The 21,451-nt window shown below is 40.3% G+C and overlaps 2 protein-coding genes across 5 annotated transcripts in view; one reads left to right on the top strand and one right to left on the bottom strand.

Annotated features, from left to right (window-relative positions):
* The window catches only part of USP45 (ubiquitin specific peptidase 45), a 55,268-nt gene extending 42,633 nt beyond the window's left edge, over positions 1 to 12,635 (bottom strand). Inside the window, exons 1-5 of one of the 4 annotated variants that reach the window (XM_063311781.1) lie at positions 12,322 to 12,635; positions 3,335 to 3,444; positions 2,467 to 2,636; positions 1,197 to 1,300; positions 156 to 256 (exon numbers count right to left, since the gene is read on the bottom strand). In XM_063311781.1, the coding sequence (XP_063167851.1) occupies positions 156 to 256; positions 1,197 to 1,300; positions 2,467 to 2,636; positions 3,335 to 3,434 (475 nt within the window). In that variant the 5' untranslated portion in view covers positions 3,435 to 3,444; positions 12,322 to 12,635. Of the gene's footprint in view, positions 1 to 155; positions 257 to 1,196; positions 1,301 to 2,466; positions 2,637 to 2,758; positions 2,955 to 3,334; positions 3,445 to 10,531; positions 11,115 to 12,321 lie in introns of those variants that run through there. The other 3 variants (XM_063311758.1, XM_063311764.1, XM_063311772.1) reach the window with 3 other exon arrangements.
* A 3,870-nt stretch (positions 12,636 to 16,505) lies between these two features.
* Positions 16,506 to 21,451, top strand: part of TSTD3 (thiosulfate sulfurtransferase like domain containing 3) — a 6,258-nt gene continuing 1,312 nt past the window's right edge. The window contains exons 1-3 of the mRNA XM_063311748.1: positions 16,506 to 16,739; positions 20,057 to 20,230; positions 20,664 to 20,823. Coding sequence (XP_063167818.1) covers positions 16,559 to 16,739; positions 20,057 to 20,230; positions 20,664 to 20,823 — 515 coding nt within the window. The 5' untranslated portion in view covers positions 16,506 to 16,558. The remainder of the gene's footprint in view (positions 16,740 to 20,056; positions 20,231 to 20,663; positions 20,824 to 21,451) is intronic.

Genomic DNA, 21,451 nt, shown 5'->3' with positions numbered 1-21,451 from the left:
TTGCTTATTAGCCAAAAGATAGTTCAGTCATTTGTTTGAAGTTTGCTTACAGTGCTATAACATCACACGGGTTTTTTTTTTTCACTTTATCCTTCCAATGTATCTAACGAAGCACGTAACATCATACTAACATAAAATGTCTTAAGGTAACTTACTTGATTCATTTCTAGTAACGTGCCTTTGGAGGAAGTCAACAATCCGTGTCAAAGCCTTTTTGTTACAGTGTGTTGAGAGCTCCTCATTACATTCATAACACCTAAAATAAGCATTTAAATGCAGTAACAGTAACTCTCAAAAAGACAGTGAATACAGTCTTACGACACTAGCCATATCAGACATTCTAAAATTTAGAGTGCTCACTGCGAGCACTGGGTAAGCCACAACTCCACCAACATAATTCAGATGTTGCCTTAGAGGAATCTGGAACTTAGAACTAAACAAATACCTTAGTTCCCCTTTTGCTCACTTTCTTTAAAACTAAAAAAGTAACAGCCTCATCTTAAATGCATTGCTCATGCCATTCACTGATAAGAACATATTGTTCCAGTGGACCTGACAAGTTCACAAGAAACCAAAGTGACCAGAGAGAAGATGGAGGAAATTCTGTTCCTTCCCACTACAGCTACTATAAGCAACTGGCTTTGTATGCTGTAGCAGTCTCATAGTACAAACCAACAGAAGAGGGGAATGGGGGGTGGGGGGCACAAGTATATCAATAAGATATGTTATAATAATATAATAATGAAAAATGGATTGCCTACCGTATGTTTGCTACTATTAAAGGCACTGTAATAGATTTCAAAAATTACTTTTTTTATCATACAAATAACTAAATACACTTTAGCAAGTTATTAGTCTGACTTACTGGGAAAAAAAAACATGAATAAAATACAAGAATTTTATCTAACCGGCTTCAAGAATGACTAAATAAAAGAATATGAATTCTAGTACAGTTTCATAAAGAATTACCCACATGAGGTAATTTGTATCTTTAATCAGTCATAACTAAAATGCTTGTTATAATAACTTGTATAAACTATGAGGTATTATGTATACACACTTAAGGCTAGTTAACAACTGAAATAAAGGTATTTCATTTCACGTATACACTCACCTATATACAACTAAATGGACACCTGCATATCTTTACTCTTAAATGCACAAAGCTTTCTCTCTCAAAATGCAAATTAACTTACCATATGATCCATGTGCTAAGATTGATTACAATGCAATGAGATTCTGCCCGGGCAGTTTGGAAATGCTTTAGAGAATGCTGGCCTTCTGAATTTTGACCACAGCCCTAAAGACCATTGATAAAATCTTAAGATATAGTTATATTCTATAGTGAAAGCAACAAGTATGTTTTATTCTACAACATGAAGCAAAAGACACATCTGTTTATTAAAAAAAAAAAAGCATATCCACATACTTCAACAAGCACAGCTTGTCTGAATGTGGAAATCCTGCTAACTTGCCACAAACAAAGCAATGTGTAAACCATTATATTGTCTTCTTCATCCTGAGCCACTTCCACAACAAGTGACCAGCATCATAGACATATAATTGTCTATGATAAAATGACTCTTTGAAATCACCCAAGGAATATAATAGCAGCTACATTTCCTCCAAGTTATGATATAAAGCTGTATATTAGCATTTTCTCAAAACAGTGAGATCAGAAGATCCATGAAAGAACAAGCTGCTGCACATTCTAAACAAGAACTAAAATGTTACATTCAGCTCCCATAATAGATAAAATTCCAAAAGTTTACTCCTAGACTCCTGCCTTTTAACATTTAAGCAGAGCTTCACAAAGTCAATGAGATGTTCTATGACCTAGATAACAAACATGTAAGATGAGGACTGCAGGATTAGGCCAAAGACCTATCTAGTCCAGCATCCTATATTTAAGGAAACAGTATATTTAAGGTGTGTTGCCTTTGATTCTGGAGGAAATGCATGACTATTAAGATTATCTGCCATGGTTCTGTCTAGTCCCCTTTTAAACCCACCTAAGTGAATCACAATTACTACCGTGTACAGTAATATTTATTTATTTTATGGCCAATTACCATAAAATAAAGTCAACATAAAATCAGAATTGATAGTAAAAATTAAAAATAACAATATTTAATCAAATTACCAACACTTAAAATCCTGCTCAAAAATGTGCCTTTAAAGCCTATTAAAATTCCCACAAGGAACTCTATGCTCTTGCTTCAACAGGTAGTACAAGTGCCATATCTGGTGGCAGTGAATTCCATTGTTTAACAATGTATTGTGTAAAAAAATGCTTCTTTTTACTGGTTCAGAAACTTCTTGTTATTAGGCTTCCATTCCATAGGTGACGTCATTCTGGCTGGGGAATTCTGGCAGTTTAAGTCCACGCATCTTAAAGCTGCTGAGGTTGAGAAACACTGTTCTGTAGGGTTGATATATAAGCTATTAATTTACAATTTTATTTACCTGAATGCCACATCTGAGACAGAGCCATATATCAGAAGGCATTACTGGCTCACCATTGTATATTCTTCTTTCCTTTAAGCACTCTGAACATATTGACCAGACATTTTGAGCTACTGCCCGCTTCACATGATGGACATCAACTGCCTGGCTCACATGCTGGCATGTCAGTCCTACATCGAAGATTTTTAAAAAAGAAAGGATTCAAATGATTAAGACATACATTATTGTTGGAGGAAATATTTTAAAAGAAGATATAATTTGAACATAAGAAACCACATAATTATGAAACTACTACTTAAGATTCCTCACGGTATTCAACATCTATCCCACATAAAGCATCATTGGTAATAAGTAATATAGTTTGTAGCTCTTGTATAGGCTAATAAATTTTCTGCATGCCATTCTCTCAATGTGTAATCTTTTCTTCTGTTTTTTTAAAAATTTCTTTTTAGTGTTCTCATTGTTATTCTGGCCTCTTCTTCCTTTTTCTAAAATAAAAAGATCCAGTTTTACATATAGAATATTGTCCCAATGTCCTCTAATCAAAATACAGTAGAAACAGACAATTCCATTACTTACTGGTTAATTGAAACCACATGGGAAATACTTTCCTTTCCTTGATGAGTATGATCTGATTCACTCCACCCCTATGTATATAGTAGTAGCTCAAAATGTATTCATAACCACAAGAGACATTATTTTCCTGCCTATGACAAGAAACTTCCATGGGACACCACTCTGATGAGATAACTTTGTATAGCCTATATCTCTGAAGGGAAAATATGCATTTCACCCATGCACCAGAATCAGAATTCAACAGATGGAGCAAATAGGCATAGCTATACCGCCCGAAATACAGCTTTCTCACCTGTAATATCATCTGAAGAATCTTCATCCTGATGCTGATTTGACTTTTTTTGTCTCTTATTTTTATCATGGGCAACCTTTGATGGATCTTTTACCCTCATTAGTTATTTGCTATGAAAAAGAGAGAGGGAGAAAAATAGAACAAAAATAAGTGAGATATGCATTGGTAACAGGCAAAAGCTTTGCTTACCATAAGTAACAGTATACACTTAAAGAGCAACTTAAAGAACCCAACTTCAACACAAATACCAACCCCGAACAATTATTTAGAGAATTCTTCTCTCTGCCTTGCCATACTGATTACAATTACTTCTTATAAGCTACACCGAGAACAGACCATGCAATATGATGACAGTGATACCAACCAGAAATAGTTGGAATGAAAAGAATGCATCAAAATATAACCATTTTAACCCAGGCTCACATGCTTTTAATGCAGAGACTCTGGTTTAATACCCACTTTTTTTGGGAGGGGTGCCTTTTTTTTGGTGTTGACTCCTAGTGACTGCCTGGACAAGTCCCTGCAGTTTTCTTGGCAAGATTTTTTGGAAGTGGTTTACCATTGCCTGCTTCCTAGGGCAGAGAGAGACTGACTGGCCCAAGGCCGCCCAGCTGGCTTTGTGCCTAAGGCAGGACTAGAACTCATGGTCTCCTGGTTTCTAGCCTGATGCCTTAACCACCTCACCAAACTGGCTCTCTTAATACCCACTATTGAAGGGCAAATACAGGCAGGCAGAACGTACAACAGAGTGACAACTCCGGAAACTCAACAGTGGGCCCAACCATGGACAAGGTTAATGAGAGGAATGAACTGCATCTGAGAAGGAACTGAAGACTGTCCTAATATTCAGATGTATGTGAGCATGCTGGAGAATGGGACTGACAAAAACTTATTGAGTACCTGATGCAGCTTTTAGGTGCCCAAAGGTTGCCCCCCTCGATCTTGCAACGGCTGAACTAGTAGGCATGTAACAATACTTCCACTTCAACATTTGTGTAATAGATATACATCTTCCATTTTATTGCATATTTCTTACAATGAGCTCAAGGTGATATATTGTTTCTGCCTTTTATTTTATCCTAGCAACAACCCCCCAAAGTAGACAGGTCTGAGAATGACTTTTTTCCATTTGTAATCATTAAGAAAAGAGATTGTAGATGTTAACTTTTGCTAAGACTGAGATAAGAAATCTGATGCATGGAACGTCTATAGAAGAAGAGCTCCTCTTATACAGAGGAGCAACATCAATACGCAGTGAGGAAACCTAGTCCCAAGGAGAAGTTGGAAAAAAAATACTGGGTTCTTGAACAAATTTGATTTCAAGAACTGAACCAACATATAAATCAAAAAAGAAACCAATCAGAAGGTCTGCATGCACACAAAGTGAACATTATGTGCCTAAAAGGGATGTTACTTCCTGAAATTTCCACAGGAAAGCAAGTATGAAGTCTATAAAATGCCTTTCCCTTATGAAGGAAAAGAAAGAGGCTCCTATCATTATTATAACTACGTGGGCTAGGCTACCAGCCTGCACTTCTCCAGTTCCAACACTAGTATGCTTTTACAGGTTCCAATTTATCCATAAGATTTAGTTCTTATAAGTTTATGTATATGAGAGCAAGAGAGAGAGAGAGAGCACGCACACCAAAGTGGTGTAGTGGTTAAGGTGCTGGACTGGATGTGGGAAAACTCTCTCAGGCCAACTGGGTGATCTTGGACCAGTCACTCCCTCTCAGTCCTAATCTCAACATCACACATTGATGGCTTCACCGTATGAATCAGGCAAGCACAGTGCAAACAAGTGGATTGTGTAAGTGAGCAGGGAGGAGGAGGAGAAAGAGGTAGTAGGTTATGTATATGATAGGAAAAGTATTGCTGATATCTCAGTGAGTAGTAGCAACACAACTGACTTTGACTGCTCTCAGAATGCTAAGCAGGGTTGGATCTGGTTAGAACTTGGATGAGAGACCACCAGGAAATACTAGGGCTGTCAGCTTCTTTGTCAAGTCAAAGAAATACTCTGTAAGAAGGCAGCAGAAAACCACTTCTGTGATATTGCCAAGAACATTGCACAAGTGTGTGCATAAAGTCATCGGAAATCAAGCTTGACTTGAAAGAGATTTTAATAGCTAAGCACATTTACTCCTTGGCTTTCTCTTCTTTGTGCTATTAACTGACATATAGAAATATTACATAATAGTGACTTAAACTCAGTCTGGTGTCCAAGAACTGTTTCCTGTATAAATCTACAGTATACAAAAAGATGGTAACAAAGCCAATATCAAAATTATTCAGTATGCATCTTGGTGGAGTAAACAGATGATCCTAGGATCCCTATCCAAGTTCATTGCCATGCTGACTCTAACTATTTATATTAAAAATAATTGTAACAAAACTGTCATGTCATCTATAGTGTCAAATGCAATTTACAGTAATGGTAGAACAAAGCTAGATTGCAGGTAATAAAAGCTTGAAAAGCAAAGTTGTTTTCTCCCTTGGCTAAGAATTAAGTGTTCGTAAAGTCCTTTGTTTTCTGAGTTCCATGCAGATACGTTTCATATATATGGCATTAGATATGTCCAGAGCTAGATCAATGCTGATCCAATTACAGAGAGGATTGTTGCTATCATAACTAGCAAGTAGACAATGTCATCAATCGGCAGATCAGAAATTTCATCACAATGACAGCTCTGAAATCCTTTCAAGTATGCAAGCACTTAATGCTTCCTGGAGCAGTAAAAGAACCAGAACTACAAATCAGTAATGACAGCAGCACTCCTTTCATTTTTAACTGTCATGCAAGATTCTTCACATACCATAACCATGATAGCCTAAACTAGAGGCATGTTCCATTTATATATGGCACTTTGGGGGACGTTTTAAGAAGGTGGCGTCTTCCACCACTGCAACTATCTTGTAAAGTTCTGCAGAGATTTGTCACTCATCTTCACTCAGATGCTAGATATGCAACTAACCTTTTCAAGTTCATGTAGATGTCAAAAAGATAGGCACAGTAGAAACAGCAACAGCGAAGGAGAATTCCTGCAGAGATCAGCAATACCACACACTTTCCTAATCCATTCAGACACCCAGAAGATATTGAAGTCAGAGAAATGAGATTCAGGACAGGCAGTATTAAACCCCCGAACCCTCTTCTACAGCCTCCAAAATTGCACTGCTAAATTCATGACAAACCACCAAGAAATGAAGGCACAATTTTCAATCACTTTGGCAAACAAAAACATTAACAAGAAATCTAAGTTCTTTTTAGTCTTAACATATCAAAAACCAAAATGAAAACAGTTCCACCACCAATCATTTAACTGAATACTACTCTCTATCATTAACCATGAAGAATTAGGATTCAATGGGCAACAGCTGGTGTAGAGCAAATGAATAGCATTTAGATCTGTCTGCCCTCAGGTGCTAGACTCACTTCAGGTACCCAAAATGGTACATGCATTCATTCATCTATACAAAAGTTTATATACCCTCCTACCTCCAAGGATTCATGGTGGTTTATAATACAGAATTTTAAAAAAACTAACCAGGACTGGAAGAAGTATAGAATAGTTTCCTGAACCAATTAAATCTTGCCTGGATAATATAGATTTTTTTTTTTAGCTTTGCTGTGTTCCAGGACCCACTGATGGCCTTTTCATCTTCAGTTTCCAAGTTCCCTCAGGGTAGATTCCAAGTCTGTTACAGATTCTGAATACAAGCCCAAGTGGGTTTATCTGATCCAGAAAAAAATCCTATAAACTTTACTCTTTGAGATGTATTTAAAGGTGGAACCGAAAACAGTTGCACTTAGAAGTAGCCACGGAGAATGCAAACAGATACTGGAATAGCCAAAAAGGCCACAGGCCCTCAATTAATAGTAAAGCCAACAGGAGAAAATCCATACAAAATCTCATCAGGACCAGTGACAAACTCATTTGGGACATAACCAGCCACACATCTCTACCTTAGTTTAAACTGACTAGTGGTCCTTTTTTAATAGGTCTATTGATCTTTTGAAAGGCCACTTTCCACATGTTTAAAAACAACTCTATTACTCTTCCAGAAAACTGAGAGACCTGTGTACATAAGAAGCCCCCATAAAGCCTGACCTGTGATTTCCAAAGCACCAGTTAGGCATTATGGGAGCAGATATGTCTGCATAAGCCAAATATCTGGTCCCTCCTGCAACTTAAGCTAAAATGGCCATAGAGAGCAGTGACCAGATGGGAGGGGGCACACCCACGGCTGACTTCAACAGTCAAAAGGAACTGGATCACTCCCATTCCCTGACCCTGCCATCATCAGCAATCCCACCCAGGCAACAAACTGCCTGTCCTGCAAGACTTGTACTGGGAGAAGATGGAAAATATTGGCAGCACAACAACTAAAGACAACATTTATCAGTCTCCACTGCATAATGGGGATGAAATGGAGGCAATGTCATGAGAACATGTTGTTTAAAAGTCACTTCTGTGCTGTGGGCGAGCCTTTATTCAAAAGTAAAGAGGCACTTTATAACAGGCCCTTAATTAATTAAAAAGCTCAGCTAGACAGATTTCTCTTATCGTAAGAGTGGCAAGCTATAATCTCTTCATTGCCTCAAAGCAACATTCAGTCAGATTACAAGTCTTTTTCTGTGTAACAGTTACCCAGTCATCCCCTAGAACTTCTCAGTATATCATGAAACACCCGTTTCTTACTTAATTACTAGCAACTTACATCCCCTTCTACAGTGAGTTAAAATGCAAATGCTGATTTCCTCCAGGTTTTGAGGAGTTTTAAGGGCCAGGGTGGCTTAAGCACCTACTTTACCCCTTACCCCTTAATCCCACCCCTCCACAAACCATTCACATCATTTGGCCTATGCACGATATCCCTCAGTGAGACATTTGCTGGACTTTAAATTTAGTCTCAATAAGTTTGGAAGAAGGAGGAAAGTCCAGGGTCTCCTCACATGCCTATAAAAACTCAAGTTTCTTTTGGCACTTTGGCATGGATGCATGCTGCAGTTACATGCACACCTACTTCCCTATACATATGGATTCCACATTCACAAAATCTCATTTGTGTCATGTTAACTAGATGCCATCATGATGTTGAAACCACCTAATTCAGAACTAGGATAAACATTAACAGATTCTCTACCACTTAATTAATATAATCACAACTACATTAAATTTTAGAATTAAGGAGGGACAAAACCTTGCATGCTGACTACCAATGTAAGAAGAGCCACAATGTCTATAGATAATCAGTTCAGATATGTGGTGTTGGTACAGTTGGCAGGGAACATACAGTGGTTGGCAAGAAAGTAGGATGTCAGCATAATGAATGTACTACTTCCCAGGCAGCTAGTGATTGCCAAGAGTATAATATTGTATCAGGGTTCAGGGGATTTTTCTCTATACAACAAGCTGTCCTAATTTGTTCTTTGTGACACATGTCACTCTCAACTCAGTAATATATTGCTCTTCTTTGGACACTACCAGCTAAACCCAAGAGGCAGAGGGTATGCTACTACAGACCTTAAGGGGAAACAAAACCACAGAATACCAGTTTTGCAATATTTCCTGAAGAAATGTGACAAAATGTTTACAAATCAATCACATTAGAGAGAAATGTCTCAAGTCTATTAACATACAAGCTATTGTGTTGCAATATTGCCTCTATTTTGCCACCAGAGAGATCTTTAGGAGATTACAGTATCTGGCACCAAGGTTTCAAAGTATTTCAATCACTGCAGATCAGTCACATTGTACATAATTAACTTGTAATGAAGTGTCACTTTATTTCAAGGGAAGTGGACGCCAAGTGGTAGCATATCAGTTTATCTCTGGAATATCCAATATGTTCCCTGAGGACCAGAGAGAGCTCTTTTGCGATTTACCAGGCTCTCTGCTCCTACCCCCATCTTATTTTTTAACTTTAAAATAATTGAAAAAATATGCTATAAACTGATGCACCAGCCTGTAGCACAAGCAATGATGGGGAAGGAGGCATATATTTTGCCCATGTTATATATATCATCTGTGTGTTCCTTTGCTTCTTAGGCCCATGTATAGTGTCTTACCTAGTTTGGTATGGAGTGTCCTGTAAATATTTTTGCTGCTTTTTATTCCAAATGGAAATGGTTTTTATGGAGATCTGCTTGGATATTGGGGGCGGGGGGTGTGTGTGAGGATAAAACATGCTTTACTCTACATGTGAATCTCTAAACATAATCAGTTTATCTTCTAGGAAATTGATATTTTGTTGTTCTTTAGAGGATCAAATTTTTCCTTTGGAAAATTTAGGACTCAGATTCTGGGCCAAGTTATTTGTCTCTGAACCTCATCAATTTGCTTTCTATGAAATTGTACATAGGGAATCTAAAAGGAGGGTTCAAAAGAATAATTCCACTTTCATAAATGTATTCATGTTTATAAAATAAATCAAGAGGAGTCTGGTAGCACCTTTTCCAACTAACAATTTTTACTAAAAGGCATAAGCTTTTGTGAGCTGCAGCTCACTTCATCAGATGCACAAAAGTTTATGCCTTTTAATAAAAGGTACTAGTAGGAAAAGGTGCTGTCACACCCCTTCTGATTTTTTGCTACCATAGACTAACACAGCTCTCCTCCTTCATTTCTTAGCTAGCTCAAAATATAAACCAGTGCTGATGATCTTCACATCCAAATCTATATAGAAATGGGAATCTCTGCTGGATGAATCTTCCCTTGGGTATCTACAATGAGAAGATGATTCAATGCCTAGTGCCCAATTGTTAGATACATATTCAGCATTACTTAACACAGATCACAACGAATGATCCACATTTTAAGAACCGTTTTTATTTTAAGTGTATTATATAAGACATTCTAGCCATATATTAAGAAATGAAATCATTAAAGTACGTATATAGTAGAAAAACTAAGATTTCCCCCTCTTCCACTATTCTGGCACATATCATATATGGGCTTCCAATTATAAATGGCCATAGCAAGAATAATAGAATTACAGTTATTGTGAATTATGGAATCTAAAATCACAGGGACAAATTTTCCTGAGGGTATACCATTAGAACAAAAGATAAGATAAAGCTTCCTTCAGGTTGAGCTCAACTCCTAAATTGCATCATGGACACCTCCATGCAGTTTTCATGGCAACAGTAAAGAAGTGAGTTTCCACAAATGTTTACAGGATGTTTTTTCCTACCTGGTCTAGCCAATGTTTCCTGGTGGTCTCCCATCCAAATGCTCATAAAATCTAATTCTGCTTAGCTTTCTGAGCTCAGCCAAGGTCAGCTACTGTAAGTACTGTCACCTAGCTGGCCTAGCAAAAACACTAGCACAAATTACATTTATAAAATATTTATTTGATTTTTAAACCACTGCTACAATCACACAACTCTCAGTGGTTTACAAAGAAAAATATGAAATGACAGGACAGTTTTATCACACAGAAGAGAAATGTCCCCAAAATGAATGTTTAGCTATATACACTGCAGTTTTTAATGGAACGCAATGCCTTCCATGAATTACAGGGACAAACCTCTCATTTAATAATTAACTACAAGAATCACAGCTGAAATGCTGGATGGACAGATACTCTTAAAACCAATGACTCAAAAAGAAATGGAAAATGCTGATAGGCACATTCTGGAGCTACTTGACCTGATAAGTTTTAAGTTCTTTTTTATATACACCCTCTTTAACCTTTTATCGGTTGGCAGCCTGTCAAATAAATAAGAGCTCTCTATAACTTCTATAACAAGAATTCACCTATAGCAGCAGCAGCAGGCCACATCATCAGAGAACTCAGCTTACCAATATACCATAATAAAAGCTTTCTAAATCAAAGTTACTCTTATTGGTGAATCACCCTTTCTCTGGAAGGCCATTTCTCCACCACTGACTTACAGCATCTTCTAGCAGTAGCAGCCATCGCTAGGATGAAATAAGCCTGTCCTATCAAAATAATATTGCACTCACGCACCAGGTGAGTGTTTAATAGTAAGAATGAGAAAATATTCTGAAGACCCTGATTGGCTGATGAACAGCCAATGGAACAGCATGCATTCCCTGCCTCCCTCCCTTCCCAGCAGATTGTTCACATAATTGTATATTCCCTAAAGAAAAGGGAAAACAGAATAAAGTTTGCACACTTTGTCTCTGTCTCAAAACGCCTAAGAAAAGCTATTTGCTGAACTCAAAGGACCACCGACGCTGTTTAATATAGCAGCTGGGAATAAGAGCCAGGGCACCGGATTGTCAGGGCCTTGTAGTGCCTGGGTAAACAGTGCGGGGAGACACCTCTTGGTTTTCACGTTTCCACACTCTCAGAGGCCAGAACACAATTCCTTAAGCTGCACAGATCTGCACATGATCACTGAGAAGTCAACCCAATGACGCTCCATAAGGCATATTTTTTGGTAGGAAACACTGTAGCTCCGAGTCTTCCAGCTTTCCAGAAGCACTTCTACACCCAGCCTTCAAAACAAGTCTCAGAAGCGCTTACAAACCTCGACCTAAAGGGGGAGGGGCTACGGCGGACCGAAAGGGCTGAGCAAACTATCTGGGCTTCCTCCGCAGCACCTCGAAGCTAACAATAGAGAGCCCGGCAGAAGCTCCAGAAAGCGTCACGAAGGGACGGGGGGAGGGGGGGAGGGGACGCACAGAACTCCAAACCATTAGCACATCTAAACGTAAAGGAAGAAGTCTCGGGGGCGACTCGGTCATTCTGCAATCCATCTCTGCCCAGCTCCGAAGACGGCGGAGCAGAAGATGTGCTGCTCGAGGTCAGAAAAAGCTGCTAGGAAGGCCCGCAAGAAGCCACCCCCCTCTTTCCGGAAAAGTCTGGCGCTCTTCCTCGAGCAAGCGCGACCTGCCCTCCGACTCCCCCGTCCGCAGCAGCAGCACCCGCAGGCAGGCGGGATTCCGGGGGATTCCCGGGCTCAGTCGAGCCCCGCCGGCCCCCTGCCTCTCAGCCCGTTTTCCCTAACTCACCGCGCTGGGCTTCTGCTTCGCCCGGAGAGGCAGCCGGCTAAAGCGACAGCCGAAAGAGGAGGAGCAGGAAGCGGACCTTCTGCCAGCAGGACACTTTCCCTTGCCGCCCTGCAGGGTGCTGTCCCGTCCTGTCTCGTCCCGCCCCCGTTTCGTACACTGAGAGCTGCGGTCCGCCGGGGGCTCGGGGCTTGGCTAAACAGTGGCTGCAGCTATTAGGCGCGTAACGATTAGGGGACTAGCTATCTGCAATTCAAGCTCCCACGGACGGGTGTTTCCAAGCGAGGCCTCCGTCGGCTCTAGCAGGAGTCCGACCTTCGGGCGCAGGCGACGCAGTGCGTCGCCCCAACTTTCATGCCGAAGTGGGCTTCCAGAGGAGAAGAGAGACGTCCCATTAATCTGTGTTGGGGATCCCAGCCCCCTCCACGCTCCCACAAGTTTGATTTTGGTTCAAAGGCATGGCTTTCAACCTCACCCTCCCCACCCGCCCACCCCGCGAGAACTACCAAGAGAAATGTAGGAAGCTGCTCTGTGCGAGGTCAGGTTGCTTATCTGGCTCAGGGAGGGCAAATCCCCCTTTTTTTTTCATACAGCAGGCAGTGTGGGAGGGGGGCTTACAGGTGAAAATGGGGGAAGCCAACCTTTCTTCTCTTTCTGTTTCCCCTTCTTTTTCCTCTCCGTTCGGCTTGTAAAGGGGGAAAGAAGTCATGATACCTCCTCAAGATCCCTCTTCCAGAGTAACAAAACTGAGGACCGGAGGAATGCATTGAACAGAGAATCGCCGTCTATGAGAACTTAAGGGCTATCCTAGGTTAAATCGCACACCTGTCTTAATTTATTGTGCCATTTGATACAGTGACCAGTCGGATGCCCCTAAGTCCAAAGCCCATCACTTGTGATTGGCATTCAGGTGGATCCTGCCTCTGACCCTGGAAGAACCATCATCATGACTAAGTGACATTTACAGGATAACCATATCTTCTATGAATATATTACCATTCTGAAACTGCTGTATAGAAAAAGGATGCCATATGGCCAGGCTGACAGCCAGCAACTAGAGAACCAGTTTGTATGCCAGCTTAAATTTATCATACTTTTCCATTTATAAATATTTATTTTCTATCCCGCCTTTATTATTTTCATAAATAACTCAAGGTGGGGAACATACCTAATACTCCTTCCTCCTCCTCTTTTCCCCACAACAGCAACCCTGTGAGGTGAGTTGGGCTGAGAGAGAGGGACTGGCCCAAGGTCACCCAGCCGGCTTTCATGCCGAAGGCTGGACTAGAACTCTAGTCTTCCACTTTCTAGCCTGTTGCCTTAAAGCAATGGTAAAAATCAGCCTTATTGGGGGGGGGGGGTTTAATGCACTTTTTGGAATGAAAAAAGCCACTGTTGAAATACGTCAGTCTATATTAAAAAGAGGAAATGCTTGGCACCAATCCTTATATACAGATCTGGAGGTATGCTCAGATATACAGTAAGAGCCACTGAAGTGTTAACTGTTACTGGGATATTGTTTTAATTTAAATTAATAATGGTTGTACAGGTTCACTGATTCAGATTATATTGTTGACGTTTTTGTATCTGTAAACCACTGTGAGTCACAGTATCGCAGTGGTTTAAAAATCAAATAAATGAATAAATAAAAGGGTGTGCAAAATGTTATGGAATCCAAGCCCAAAATGGACTTTTCTGATGCAAAGGAGTAAGTGCCTGAAACAGATAATTGTAATGTCCATGGGAAAATTGTGCACCTGTGAAAGCAATATGGACACAATAGAGTGCCGTACAACAAGTCCCTTGATGGATCAGGCCAATTGTCTTTGATTTCAATGGACACAATGACCCATTCTAGTAGCTACTTACCTTATTCCACTCAAAAGCTAACTGTGATGACTCAGCCACAAAAACAATTTCTAAGTCAGACAAAATGTCCTAGAATAATAATATATTCACTTGCAAAATTGGTGAATGACATCATCTTCATAGCTTGGTGCTATATTTGGTTCCCAGTGAAAACATATGGAACATTTTGGAGCAAGAATACTGGAAATTCCAGCATAAGATTCTTAATTATCTATGTTTGCTTTAAATATGATACCTTCTGTTTCATCCACTAGTGCTCAGCAGCTTATGAAATGCTTATTGTACTGGTTAGCTATCGTATGACATGACTGGTTTGAAACAGTGATAGGTCTTGCATGTAGAAATCTAAAGTCAACATATGCACCAAGATAGCTGTTAAAAGCCTTTCATAGTATTGTGAATATATATAGATATATATAGATATATTTTAATCCATTCAATTATGTCCAATTCTTGGAGACTACTTGGACAAGTCCCCTTTCTCTGCAAGGTTTTTTGGAAGTGGTTTGCCATTGCCTTCTTCCTAGGGCTGAGAGAAGTGACTGGCCCAAGGTCCCCCAACTGGCTTTGTGACCAAGGTAGGACTAGAACTCACAGTATCCTGTTTCTAGCCTGATGCCTTCACCACTACACCAAACTGGCTCTCTCTCTCTATATATATATGAATATATATTTATATGTATACAGAGAGACTTCAGCAAAGGATCGTTACCTTGTTGTGGTGCTGAAGCTTGAGCACCTCAGTGATGCCATGAGCTAAACCGTGAAGGGCCACCGAAGATGGGAAGGTCATGACAGAGAGGTCAGACTAAATGCGATCCCTGGGGAAGGTAATGGCAACCCACCCCAGTATTCTTGCCGTGAAAACTAAATGGATCGAAAACAAAGGCCCGCATAGTTAAAGCAATGGTGTTCCCTGTAGTAACATATGGCTGCGAGAGCTGGATCATAAGGAAGGCTGAGAGAAGGAAGATCAATGCTTTTGAACTGTGGTGTTGGAGGAAAATTCTGAGAGTGCCTTGGACTGCAAGAAGATCAAACCAGTCCATCCTCCAGGAAATAAAGCCAGACTGCTCACTTGAGGGAATGATATTAAAGGCAACACTGAAATACTTTGGCCACATAATGAGAAGACAGGACACCCTGGAGAAGATGCTGATGCTAGGGAGATTGGAAGGCAAAAGGAAGAGGGGCCGACCAAGGGCAAGATGGATGGATGATATTCTAGAGGTGACGGACTCGTCCCTGGGGGAGCTGGGGGTGTTGATGACCGACAGGAAGCTCTGGCGTGGGCTGGTCCATGAAGTCACGAAGGGTCGGAAGCGACTAAACGGATAAACAACATACAGAGAGAGAGAGAGGAACAATACTGTTTAAAAAATTGTGGTCATGATTTCTTAGTAAAGAACCTGATGGTCAATATGAATTAATCCCCTCCTCATTATGAAAATGTATCTTTCTGCTAGAACAATGCAGTTCTAGATACAAATTGTATGCATGTGGGTGATATTTTCCCAAGGCACATTAGGGATAGTCATTCTGTCCCTAGTACCAAAATCCTTCCATAAAAGCATATGGTCACAGTTCTGTTTATAAAAGAAAATAACTCAGATAATACTATTGATATCTTAGGAACTTTATTTAGGTCACCTAGCATTTAATCTGCACAGAGAATAGTATGTCAAATTACATGGGATGCTTTCTTAAATATACTTAGTAAAAAACAAGCATCTTTACGAATTTGTAAGAACTGGCGGGGGGGGCGGGGAATGTTGCATTGCAAGATGGCTGGAATCACACAAATCTAAACAAGCCACTTTATGGCCTCATGTGAACTCAGCCATTAGTTCTTGTACTTTATTGTTTCCCAAGTCATATTTATTTTTCTGTTAAAGTAGGGATTATCAGATCTGGGCACAGAGCTAGAGTATTCTGTCTCCTTGCTGCCATCCCCTGGTCACCCAGATTTTTGCAACCCAGATTTAGTAGCCATCACACCAACTAAACTCCATTACATATCATGTTTAACAAACCACACTGCAAATCACATTTGGCTTAGCTTCTTTTATGAATCTAGCCAGAGAATCTTCAACTTTCTGAAACAGGATTACTCTTATTCCCACTGCAACAACCAATAGCTTCTTGGATGAGCAATCGGATTCCAGTCAGAGGCATGATTTACCTATGAAAGTAAAAGTACAGCTGATTTTTAAATTGGTACGGTATTTCTTGTTCCAGCTGAGATGCTGTTCCCTGCGAAAGCGCAGCCAAGGAAACAGGCGAACCGCGCGGCCTACTATGTGCTGGAAGCCCGGCCAAATTGGGCGGCGGCCTGCTAAGCTAGGCAGAGCTTTCCGCATCGGTAGGAAACATGTGGGGGTGCTGCAGGCGGTTGGGTCGATTAACTTTTGGTTTAATTACGCAGCCGGCTGCAAGAAGACTAAGCGACTGCGGTGGGCGAAGGATAAGGCAGCTGGCATGGAGCCACCGTGAGAGTGTCCTGCAGCGATCTGAATCGGTGGCGGGCATTGGTCCTTTCTGCCATTCAGGTTGTAAGTGCTACGGCTGGGTTGGGAAAATCGGAGAGACGCGAAGGTTAAGGGCGTTCCCTTATTTCCTGGTGGCTAAGTGCAATGCGAAGTGATGGGAAACGCTTTGGCTTCGTTGTACCCTGATCCTGAACAAATACTGAGCTTTTAAAGAATTCGATTACTTTAATAGCAACTTCATCGGTGGAAAGTAAACAGAATGAGGATTGGGAGTGAAGTCCCGTGCAGCTTCTTGGGAAGTGTCCCCTGCATTCCGATTCAAATCCCAATTTCTGTTAGTGGGTTTGGCAGACATTCTCTGCTGTTTTTCAGCCTGGCTTCCTCATTTGTAAAAGAGGAATCAACTGTATAACCAATCCAGTTACAAGAACAGAAACCGGCTGGATAAAAAATGTAGAAAGGCGCTTGCAAGAGAAAATGGAAAAAGGTTGTCTCATTCCCTGAATTAAATAATAATTGAGCTTTCTGTGAAAGGAGAATTAGAACAGCTCTTGAGAGCTCTCTCAATCTCTCTCTCTGTGTGTGACTGTATTTACATAAAATGACAGTATGACCATATCTGAATAAAAAATAAAAAATATTTGAGCTCTTTGGTGTCACCTAACGGTTGTCCACAACCATTAGGTGGCACCTAGTTGTCATCCTCAGTGGTTGTCAGGATATTTCCAGCCCAGATAGGGTATATCTGGTTTCTGTTGAACTGCTCTCAGGTCATGGAGGAGTTTTAGGTAGAGAGTTTTCTACAAAGACAGTCTGCAATTATTCTGATCTTTGTATGGTAAGAAAAAAAAGAGACAAGATGCAGTGGAAAAATACAGGAGGAAGATGGTTCATCTGAACCAGTGTTTTTCAACACTGTTGGCTGGGAAATTTTGGGAGTTGAAGTCCACACATCTTAAAATGGCCAAGGTTGAGAAACACTGATCTGGACCCTCTGTAAACTTCCAATGGTGAGGCAAACCAATTGCACATGGAAAGCTTCATGTGGAGGCACTCCTAATACTCTCACAGGTTTGTGTCAGCCAGAATTCATTTGCAAGGAAGTATTTATTGCATCTCATTTCCTCTGTACCCATAGTGGCCAATGCTGTATGTAAAAGTATGGAAATTATAGCGGTACATAGTGTATGTGGGCTTCTGCAGGGGGAGTAAGAGGGAGCAGTTGACGTCATGTGCACCAAGATGTCATCATGAAGGGTGAATTATGTATGTTGCATCATGTGTGATGATACCACATGTGACACCATTGTGGCTTGTACTGGTTGCCCATGACAATGCATATTCCTTCTGTAGTGTGCTTTGATACTTGTTGCATGCTTTTTATTCTTTCCAGCTCAGTGAAATGTTGGAAAGAAATCCTATAAATTAGCTTGGGAGTAATCTGTCCATTAACAAAATAACTCTCTGAAAACTGAACAGAATGAGACCAAATGTGATGTGTGGGAGAAGCCAACGAAAGAAATGCTGAGTTTGAAAATGGGCTGGATCCAATCGGGCAGCAGAGAAAGACATTCCAGAAATAATTTCCATAATGCATTCCTATGGGAGAGGCTTATAATGTTCTGGACACCTTCATTTGAAGCCCCACCCCCCATTTTCCTCCCCAGTCATGTGACACAGAGCAAAGTTGTTTTTAAGGGGTTCGAAAGAATTCCTGAAGTCCTGCTGGGTACTAACTGTTCTTTCCAAACCAATGGGAAGTTTTAAACAGATTATGTAAACAGGTTCAGGAGTCCATGTGTTTGCCAACAGGAGAATTCTTATTAAAATGAACAGATTTGGTAGGAGGCAAAAGGCCAGCAAAAGAAAGATTGAGTTTGAAAATGGGCCAGATCAGAGTAGGAACTGCAGAGGAAAACATTCGCTGGCTCAGAATGTTGGCAGCTCCTTCATTTCTAAGCCTCCACTTTCTCCTCTGTGACCCAGAATGTCTGAAGCCTGCTCTCTGCTTCTCAGAACATACATGTGCATACAGAAGACGCCACCAGCCTTCCTTAAAGTGTTGAAGACCTGGTTATTTCCTCAGGCAGTGAGCCAGGATGCTGGGTGAGCCCATATTCAAGTAAACAATTGTGTGGATTATGAGCCACCTCAAGCACAATGTGTCATTTTCATGCTTTTTTATTATAAAATTATTTTATTGTTGTTTTGAGCTGCCCAGAGTCACTTAGGAAAGATGAGCAGCCATACAAATCAAATCAATCAGTAGACAACATTTTCTTGTTTTTTAACTGGTTGTTAGCCATCCAAAGTTACATGAGTAGTAGGTGGCCCTATGCACTGAAAAAATAATAAATAAATAATAAAAGCACACATCAACACAAGGGGAGAGCAGAAAACAGAGGCAAGACATATGCATACCCACAGAGGCAATATGTAGATATATGCACACATCTTAGTCCTGGGGAAATAGTGCATACACACACAACCCAGTATGTTATTTTAATATGCGGAAGAAAATACACCTTTTGTGGCCACTGATTAGGTAAATAGGTAGTAAAACATTTAGGAAACGATGGTCTTTCCTAACCTTATTTACTTTTCCTCGTATCTTTTTCTGACTAGCAGTCTTATGGTAGGAGGTGTTTTGAGTATTACATCAAAACGGTAGTGTTTCACAGAAGTAAGTGTAACCTGGTTTTCACATTGCTAAGCCATGGAATGCTGAATAAGCCACAGATCAATGTATTTAGCTCCCCAAATAGTGCAAGAAAGCGTAAAAGTTGGCATTCTTCCTTTCATAAAGAGTCATGGCAAGGACTCTTCCTAGAGAATTAGAATGATTTCCTTTGGCTTATGGCTCCACTATATTCACCTAATATGCTAAAGCACAAACCATGGTTTACAAATCACCAAGCAGTTCGAAAACATGCAAATGTGAGTAGATTAATTGGTACCGCTTCGGCGGGAAGGTAACGGCGTTCCGTGAGTCATGCTGGCCACATGACCCGGAAGTGTCCTATGGACAACGCCGGCTCCAAGGCTTTGAAACGGAGATGAGCACCGCCCCCTAGAGTCGGACACGACTGGACTTTACGTCAAGGGAAACCTTTACCTTTACCTTTAACACAGCTTTTGTATTGTAAAACACAGCCTAAGCTGCCTCCTTTGAGCAGAGAACATGAAATTCGTGTGGAGCACTGCTGTGAATAAATATACAGACAGCGATTCTGGATTCTGCTTAAATGGTCAATGCACTGATTCCCCACCAATGCATGGTGGTGTTACCCAGCAGCACTTAGAAGTAAATTAGTGCTTTGATGATCATGTCAGAATCTGTACTACTATTGCTGTTGATAACTTTTTTCTTTACTGTACAGTTCTAAAAAACAGGAGACAGATAGTTTGCCACTTTTGCACAGCTGAGGATCATGATGTCTCCTACCAACAACTCAAAGATTTGTTGGAATCAAAGGCCATCTGGCTTATTGATGTCAGAGAAAAATGGGAAATTGCAGAGCATGGAAAAATTCCTGGATCAATCAATATTCCAGGTAAGTTGCTGCTTGATGTAGAGAAAGAAAAAAAACAAAAGTCCAGTTCATTGTAGACAAAGGGAAAGGCATATAATTCTCTTATGTGTGGTACTTTCTGTACTTCATGCCTGGATTTGCACAACATGCTAACCCTTATCATAGTCATCCAGAGAGGTCAGACAAGGGGGTATAAGCAGCAAAACATACATCACTGCACAGGCCCCATCATGTATGTACTTATGTGCAGCATTGGGATGCAAGTACAGAAGGGCAGAGTTTGTACTCTGATGTCACTATGCTTTTTGTTTTGTTTTGTTTTTTTGCCATTGTGGCAAACTGGATGCTTATGCAGTAAATCACTTTATGGCTTAGGGTGAAAGTGGGAACCCAGCCAATGGTTCATCACAAAAGAGACCAATTAAATCCATGGAGAATGTTTATTTTTTTACAGTCGGAGAAGTTGTGGAAGCTTTACAGATGGACCCAGTAGATTTTAAAGAGAAATACAATCAAGATAAGCCTTCTAACTCAGATCATGTAGTGTTTTCCTGTCTGGCTGGGGTGAGAAGCCGCCAGGCTCTAGCTGCTTCAAAATCACTGGGTTTCAGCAGGTAAGTATAAAATGATCCAACAAATATAGTCTGTCAGTTTCTGAATAACACACCTGAAGACCTAGGCCTAAGAAAAATGGACAGAGCTAAAAATTGCCCCAACAAAAATAAAACTGCATTTAAGTCATTTGATTCAAACAGAAATTTTCCTGAATCGCCCAGAAAACATGATGCTTTTAGGAGGAAGACAATGCTGTTGTATAGTTGGTTCAGGACAAAGGTAATTTAGTGTTTAAAACCTTGTAGCAAGAGTCTCATTTACATCACTATTTTATTTCCTAATATAGTCATCCCCTTTCCCAGTTGGGTTGAATGTATTTTTTAAGGAATATCAGTCCATTTTTGAGCAGAAATACACTGCTTCTAGACAACTCCTACAGTTCAAAGACTGTAATTATTCAGCCTTTTACTCAGCTGATTGGAAAAAGAACGAATTTGGAAGTACTGTGAGAAAATGTTGTTTGTAACCCTGTGAAATTCAGTTTTTGGGTTCAAGTATTCTAAGCCAGTCTCTTAAAAAAACAACAACATACAAACCAAAATCCAGTAGAATGACCAAGCACTGAGCATGTCTCATTTGAGAAAAACTAAAGAAATATTTTATTCAACATCCTTACATTTGCCATTA

This window comes from Candoia aspera, chromosome 1 (genome assembly GCF_035149785.1).
Source record: "Candoia aspera isolate rCanAsp1 chromosome 1, rCanAsp1.hap2, whole genome shotgun sequence".
Taxonomy (NCBI): domain Eukaryota; kingdom Metazoa; phylum Chordata; class Lepidosauria; order Squamata; family Boidae; genus Candoia; species Candoia aspera.
Note: the sequence above shows the minus strand (reverse complement) of the source record. Positions and strands in the feature narration are given on the sequence as shown.